At 37.9% G+C, this 8,724-nt stretch overlaps 1 protein-coding gene across 16 annotated transcripts in view; it reads left to right on the top strand.

Moving 5' to 3' along the window:
- Positions 1 to 2,761: 2,761 nt before the first annotated feature.
- The window catches only part of EBF3 (EBF transcription factor 3), a 142,574-nt gene continuing 136,611 nt past the window's right edge, over positions 2,762 to 8,724 (top strand). For all 16 annotated transcript variants that reach the window (XM_044296667.1, XM_044296661.1, XM_044296659.1 and 13 more), the window contains exons 1-4: positions 2,762 to 3,557; positions 3,784 to 3,940; positions 5,940 to 6,003; positions 6,525 to 6,580. In XM_044296667.1, the coding sequence (XP_044152602.1) occupies positions 3,424 to 3,557; positions 3,784 to 3,940; positions 5,940 to 6,003; positions 6,525 to 6,580 (411 nt within the window). In that variant the 5' untranslated portion in view covers positions 2,762 to 3,423. The remainder of the gene's footprint in view (positions 3,558 to 3,783; positions 3,941 to 5,939; positions 6,004 to 6,524; positions 6,581 to 8,724) is intronic.

The raw sequence follows: 8,724 nt of genomic DNA on the forward strand, positions 1-8,724 counted from the left end.
CTTGGTGTCCAGATGGCTTCTGAGCACAGATTTGCATTCATTTTGCCTTAATATGGCCCAGAATAGCGGGGCAGCTGCCTGTGTTGTCAGGAAGGTTTAGGGCTCCTTTTCTATTGTGGGGGGCAGCCTGCTCCCCTCTGCCATTGGCTTTCTGCGAGCTGCTCTCTCTTCAGTCAACACCATCAGATTTAAAGGGATTTACTGCTAAATCTCCTAATTTGGGAATCAGATTTAAATCGCCCTGGCGCGTGTAATCTGCATTAAAGATACTGTAAACGAGGCAAGATTAGGATTTTCTGCTTCTTCTTGACACTTTCACATTTTACATAAAGCGCAGATCGAATCGCTGCTCCGTCCGGTTAACCCTTTGCCGGCCAGGGTGTGCAGGGCAGGATACGGCTGGGCCCATCTGTCTAGAAATTATAGGAATTATAATATTTAATAATCAGATCCATTAGGATATCCCTCGCCCCAAATCCGACCTTTTCCATCATTACCGATAAATAATATATTTTTTTCATTTTACTGATTTTATTTTGATGATATTTTGTATTATTGTTATTTTTTATGTCATTGCTTCCGAGGATAACAATTATTCTAATTGATCTCCTTCGGTTTTTTCCTCTAAGGAGGCTGAAGTCTTCCTCCTTCTGCATAGTTTTCCATAGACTTTGATTTAACGTTATTAACATTCTATAGACAGTGGCATCTTTAATATGTGGCGATTTCTTCTAAGGACTAATCTCATTACTCTCAAATAGTCATAAAATATGATTTTATTAGACTTAGGTATTTAATTAGACGGCAGCAATGTAATGGATTTCTGCGATCGGTCTCCAGCAATAGCTTTGATAATTCACTTATCTTTGGCAATAGTCATTAACCCCCCACACCAGCTAAATAGATTGTGTCCTGGCAAAGGGGGCTCCCCTGACACTGCACGGGGGGCTTCTATCATCAGCCATTCATTATTAAAATATTAGAGCACCCTCCTGCCCACCCTGACAATTCCCCCTCCATTCCACCCCTCATCCTCTGTAGCTTCTCATTATCCCTATTACTGGGTGACTATTATCAGAAAGGCTCCTATATAATTGTCACAACCAGTCCTGTCCCCCTAGAAATGGATCTAGCCCCCCTGATAAAGGAGATGGGGTCCCTTCCATCCTATAAGTGACATCCTCTCTCTCCTCTCACATCTTTATTGATATTAATGACACTTAGGTGTTAGAAACCCCCCACATGTTGTCAGGACAGAGCTGGGGTCTACTTACCGTCCCTGCAACTTCATTTCCTATTTTCCTTCCTACATTTTATTGTAAACATAACATGAAACTAAATGGGGGGGGGGGGGGGGGGGGCAATAAATCATTCCAAGTGGAAACAGGATCTGACAAGAATCGGGGGGGGGGGGGGGGGCACTTAACATATTGGAGTCCTTGTTGGTAATTATTATTATTAGTATTATTATTATAGCGCTGCACTAGTGATTGTATGGACTGTACTCATATTATACATAATGTACTAATAGGCATAATACAGTGTGTGGGGATTGTGGATTGTCAGATTTCAATTTCTGTTGAAAGACTGATAGAAATATCTATGGAAAGACTGATAGAAATATATATGGAAAGACTGATAGAAAAAAGCAGATATCGGCAGGTTATATGTTAACATGATCTGTCTCTTGTGAGAGTTATGCCTGTTCTATCTAATATCTATCTATCTATCTAAATATATATATATATAGATAATGGATGTATAGATAGATAGATAGATAGATAGATAGATAGATAGTGGATGGATATATAGATAATGGGTAGATAGATAGATAGATACATAGATAGATCGATAGATAGCTAGATAATGGATGGATACATAGATAAGGGGTGGATATATAGATAATGGATAGATAGATAGATAGATATCTAGATAATGGATGGATACATGGATACATATACATATATATAGATAGATAGATAGAAAAGATAGACACATATACATATATATTGATAGATAGATAGATAGATAGATATCTAGATAATGGATGGATACATAGATATTAATAGAATAGATAGATAGGTAGATAGATAGGGGGTGGATACATAGATACATATATATTGATAGATAGATAATAGATACATAATAGATAGATAGATAGATATCTAGATAATGGATGGATACATAGATACATATACATATATATTGATAGATAGATAGATAGAATAGATACAGCATTAGTTCATAAGTTGTAGCTGTGTTAATATATATAACATTCATGAATAAGTGTAATTTTGGCCATAATGAACCTATTTATTTCCTACATGATATCAGTCCCAATGCCAAAGAACACACACTGGCATACCATTGTATATGCTATATGGAAGTAGTATTATAATCATCATACACATATATGTACATACATATATAATTATTAATATTATAATGGACTGTGTCTGGCATCGTGACTTGTTTCGCTATTAGATTTCTTTGGCTGAATGATAACTTCATTGGCTGCTGATGTATATATATATATATATAGTAAAAGAGCAGCCCGGCCATTGAAGCAGTGCAGGCGGCGGCAGCAGCAGCAGCCGGGTGAGGAGCCGCCGCAGCCAGCACTGAGCACAGCAGCTCCACAGCCCGGGCAGCGGCAGGAGGAGGAGGAGGAGCAGCCTCCATATATGGGCACAGCCCCGCCCCCCTGACGTCAGCCGCTGACAGCGCTGCTCCCGGGGGTTTAGAGTTTTGGCTCCCGGGAAAGGTTCCAGTCCTGGGGGATAGAGGGCTGAGTTTTGTTCGCTTCCATCCATCGTGCAAGACGCTAAAGGCCCCTCATCCAGCTCTCTCCTGTGAGCAGGAGCCTCATGTCTCAGTTTATTTGTCTTTTGGAGCAGGAGATCTTTGCCAGAAGTGGTCGATTCAGCAGTGTCCTGAAGCTTTTTTGATGCTGTTTTGTTGCTGGAGATGATGACACCACATTGAGAAGCTTCTACCAACAAGCCACACACACAAAAAACCAAAAAAACTATATTTATTCTCCCTCTCTCTCTCTCTGCTGATTGCAAGCTCATAGTGGTACTTTTATTATTATTGTCCTGCATCCATCAGCAGCTCCACTCCAAGTGCTGGAAGCAGCTCCAAGAGCTCTGCAGATTGTCCACCTTGTGCCAGACTGAACGGGAAGGACTTCAACTTGGGTCTACCCTACTGATCCTGGGGAGTTAAGTCATCATCATCATCAAGGAGAAGAAGAACATCAGCAGCAGAGGAAGAAGAAGAAGAAAAGGAAGGAGAAGACCTGGGACATTTTCTAAAAGAATTTTTTTTTAAATTCCAATTTTTTTTTTAATTTTTATTATTATTATTATTTCGAACCCTCATTTGATAGGAGTTGATCGTTGCCCAAAAAATTTAGTTTTAATGTTTGGGATTCAGGAAAATATACCAAGAGGTGGGACCACCATGAAAGAGGAACCACTGGGAGGTGGGATGAATACAGTCCGATCATGGATGCATACAGCAGGGGTAGTGGATGCTAATACAGCCGCCCAAAGGTAGGTGTCTGCCAAATGATGTTGGGTTTTTTATTTTCTCATCCCCCCTCAATGGTCTATATCAATGACAATCTCCCAGTGTCTCTGGTTACACGAGCCTGTAATCCAGTGGTGGTGGTGGCACATGCCCCCATGCCTCGCTTCTCACACCATGCCCCTCTCCATGTGCCAGGCTGGGATCAGCTGCTCACCTCTCACCCAGCCCTTGTCTCCTTTCCTCCCGCAGTGGTGTGGGGCTGGCTCGGGCACATTTCGAGAAGCAGCCGCCTTCCAACCTCAGGAAGTCCAATTTTTTCCACTTCGTCCTAGCTCTGTACGACAGGCAGGGCCAGCCGGTGGAGATCGAGAGGACGGCTTTTGTGGACTTTGTGGAGAAGGACAAAGTAAGTTTGTGCCTGGAATATCTATTTATTACACACTCAGAGCATCAGTAGACTTTATACCAGATCATCCCCCCAATATATTGAGTATAATACATATAATATCTATCACCCTGCAGAAAGTATCATTTATACCGCCCAATATATTGACTGTAATACATATATCAGTCATCACTCTGCAGAGAGTAGACTTTATACCAGATCATCCCCTCAATATAGTGACTATAATACATATAATATATCAGTCATCATTCTGCAGAGAGTAGACTTTATACCAGATCATCACCCCAATATAGTGACTATAATACATGTATAATATACTGATCACCCTGCACAGAGTACAATACATACCAGATCATCACCCCAATATATTGATTATAATACATATAATATATCAGTCATCACTCTGCAGAGAGTAGACTTTATACCAGATCATCCCCCCAATATAGTGACTATCATACATGTATAATATACTGATCACCCTGCAGAAAGTATAATATGTATCAGATCATCACCCCCAATATAGTGATTATAATACATGTAATAAAAGATATTGGTGATCACTTTGCAGAAAGTATCATTTATATCAGATCACCCCCCCCCAATATAATAACGATAATACATTTAATATAATATATTGGTCATCACACTGCAGAAAATGTAATGTATACCGGATCATCCCCCTCCCCCCAATATATTGACTATAATATATGTCTAATATATTGATCATCACCCTGCAGAGAATATAATATATATTATATCACCCCAATATATTGATCATAATAGATTTAATATCAGATATTGGTGATCACCCTGCAGAAAGTATCATTTATACTAGATCATTTCCCCCCCAATATATTGACTATAATACATGTATAATATATGGATCATCACCCTGCACAGAGTAGAATACATACCCGATCATCACCCCAATATATTGAATATAATACATCATCTAGGCAGTGCATTACATAGAACATAATGGCTATATTTAGTATTATATATACAGCATCACCCTCTATATGTAATATGATATATTGACCCCATGTTTAGGATAGTATATCGAATATCACCCTTTCTATTTAATAATATATTGATGATCACCCCTTGAACTTAGACTATATGTAATTTAATATATTGTATTGATCACCCCCTTTATGTAATATAATATATTGATCCACTTTGCACTGAATGTGCTGTGAATTTATCCACTATATACTGATCCAATCATCATGCAATGCCAGTAATGCCTATAGATTTTAGATGCATCTATACATAGAGCGATATAATTTTTCCAGTAATCTGGATCACCCCTAATCATGTTGTGCATATAACACAGTACATTTATATCTAGCACGGACAAGTTGATGCAAATATTATCCTTACTTAGAAAATGTATGTAAAATCTAGCCAAAAAGATCCATGTTATCACCCCCCCCCCCCATGAGTGGATGTAAAATAAATTTTGTATCACTTTCTATTTATAAATACACAATAGAAATATCCAAATTCTATAAACATGGTGGAAAGTGCTCACATAGCTGCGTATACCACTTAAGACCCTCTTGCCTTGCTTATACTTGCAATATATTTAATATTTGTCACTCAACACCCCCTAACATCGTCCATGCATGGAAAAAAACAACATCCAGAATGTGATAAAATCCGAAAGAAATAGTATTTGTTGTAGCAAAACTTGTCATCACCCAGGACAGGCATTGATATAATCACCCCATTGTATTGCCTGTACTTAGGATAATTGGAAATCCATTTACTGTACAGGGAAATAGCCTCACCCCCAAAATGCTTTTATTTAGTTAATTTTTTTGTATTATTTTGGGGGGAATTAACCCCAAGTGTCATCCAGAGGCAGAAGCAGCACCACGTGTATATTTGTTCCCTTGGTTTAATGACAGATGGACAAAATTAAAAGCTAATAGGACCCCTTATATATATAATGTTGTTTTTTATGTATAAAGTAACACTTTGCTATTATTTTCAGGAGCCAAACAGTGAAAAAACTAATAATGGGATTCACTACAAGCTGCAGCTGTTATACAGTAATGGTAAGTGCTCATTATGGCATCTTAATATATTCTAGTTATTTATTGTCTTCATCAATGCAATAGGAGAAATTGGCAGATGATAATAATATTAATAATAAGTATTACAAAATAGAGCATTTGCATTTGTAACTGTCATGAAGGAGAATTATTAGATTCCTAATATTTCCATAGTTTGTGGAATCTGAACATTTGGATTCCTATCTATCCGTAGTCATCTGCCATAGAAGACATTCACTTTTTCTTAGTTACATATGTGTTAAGATAAAGCAAGGAGAATAGGATGAAAAATTAGTTTCAACGTCAGGAAAAATTAAAATAAAATAATAATAATAATAATATAAAAAGAAAATAGAAAATTAAATTCTATGCTTCCACCTACTGCATGCAGGGTTGACAAGTGACATCATATATAATACATCTAATGATTAGTAATAGTTGCTGCCTATTAAGCTCATGTATTAATGATGTGTCCTAACAATTACAATCATTGACGATTTCTACTTTTTTCCCCCCCTTATTAGGAGTTAGAACTGAACAAGATTTATACGTTCGGCTAATAGACTCAATGACCAAACAGGTGAGGGGGTTATGTTTTATTATCACCTGGGCTGTGTTTGTATCTTTGAGGGTATGATTATTAATATTGTCACCATCCAGACTCTGCGCCCCCCCCCCCCCCCCTGACAGTCCACACACAGTCCAATTCTCTCCATCTACTTCTTGTAGGGAGGCAGGAGCAGCATTGTAGGGATCCCCATGTTATTATTAGAGATGGAGGGAGGTGAAAAGGCAGCTTGTTCCTATCTGCTCTCTATTCACCTCTTTACCCCCCCATCTCCATAATTCAAGCTCCAAGCTCCAGGGGTCACCAGAACCCGTCCATTCCCTGCTTCCATCACCCAGTCCCTGTCACAGCTTGTAAATAACATAATTACACCTAGGTGCTTATTAAATAATTTAACCTGTCGTGTACAACTTCCCTGATAGGAACTAGAGGTTATCAATAAAATCCACAGCAATTATATGGAGGGGGGGGGGGGGGGAGTGGAATAGATTCAATAGTCCACTGTATCTATCTATCTATCTATCTATCTATCTATCTATTGCCTTATATATATATATATATATATATATATTGCCTTATATATATATATATATATATGTTAGTCTATCTATCTATTTATCTTTCTATTATCTATCTATCTACAATATATTACTGTTATCTATTTATTTACAAAATATACATATACTACCAATAACAGACATAATAATATTCCAATGCACCACTGTATCTATCTATCTATCTATCTATCTATCTATCTATGGCTATCTATATATCTACCTGTCCATCTCATATCTATCTATCTCAAATGTTCTCTATCTACAATATATTACTATTATCTATTTAATTACAAAATACACATACTACCAATAATAGATATCATAATATTACAATGCTGCACTCTATCTATCTATCTATCTATCTATCTATCTATCTCATATCTATATATCTATCTCATATCTATCTACAATATATTACAATTATATATTTATGTAAAAAAATATATACATATACTACCAATCACAGACATCATAATATTCCAATGCACCACTGTATCTATCTATCTATCTATCTATCTATCTATCTATCTATCTATCTATCTACAATATATTACAATATATGATATATTTATTGACACAATATACATGTACTACCAATACCAGACGTGGCAATGTTACATGATAATGGAGCATTATGGGGTCGGTGCCATACTTATCCTACTGACAATCCTTTCTACTAAATATTTAGGCGCAGGCAAAAGATCAAACTCCTTCTTTCTGTTGTCTCCTTTTAGCCCAGTTGATTTCGGATTTGTCATTGATGCCACTTGAGTCCCCTCCTAAGGAGGAGATGAAGTGACAGGCAGCAGGCAGGGGGACACAGGACCCTTGAGCACTGCTATCCATGCTTGTTACACAGGACTCCATTCATCCTGGAGCAGACCTCTCCACTTGACAATGTCCCTTTTATTTCCTTTGTATATAAACAGCAAAATGTTTTTCGGAAATCACTGCTGACTAATTAAGGAGGAGGATGAAGCTGATGAATAAGTTTTAGTGCAAAAAAACACACAAAAACCCCCCAAAAACGAGCCAAACAGGGTCAATCCTGTAACTCCCCCTATTTATGGTGCGTTTAGCTGGTGGCAAGTGAGCAGAGCACAGGATCCAGGGCATTTCATCTCCTCATAGCCCAGTCACTGATCAAAGAGTCAATGGTGCTGAACCGACAGTTTATGGATTCCTGTTTGTGCTACATAACCAAAAAATAAATCATTTCTAAATACTAGAAGGCGAGGGAGACAATCAGCTGTAGTATTATAGCAATGCCTGGATCAAGCTAACATGTGCAGGCACACATCAGTGTTGTGTCTCTGTTTGCAAACACTGCCTGCTATCAAAGATGTTCTGTTCTTATTATTACACATATGTGGGTCGTGTGCTTCCAGCAGCGCCTGCAACAGGCGACAGATACAGCCCTTATCCTGCCAATGCAAGTCACTTCGGCTCTAACAATTTTGAAATAATATCATGGGGGTAGTAGTAGATGGATGTGCCCACTACGACTCCTCTTATTTATAAATATGCCTGCAGGATGGGAGTTGTAGATTTTGTGGCATCATTACAGCCCCATAGATCTAGAGTAGACCCTAAAATTCC

The sequence above is a fragment of the Bufo gargarizans genome, chromosome 6, assembly GCF_014858855.1.
Source record: "Bufo gargarizans isolate SCDJY-AF-19 chromosome 6, ASM1485885v1, whole genome shotgun sequence".
NCBI classification, from domain to species: Eukaryota; Metazoa; Chordata; class Amphibia; order Anura; family Bufonidae; genus Bufo; species Bufo gargarizans.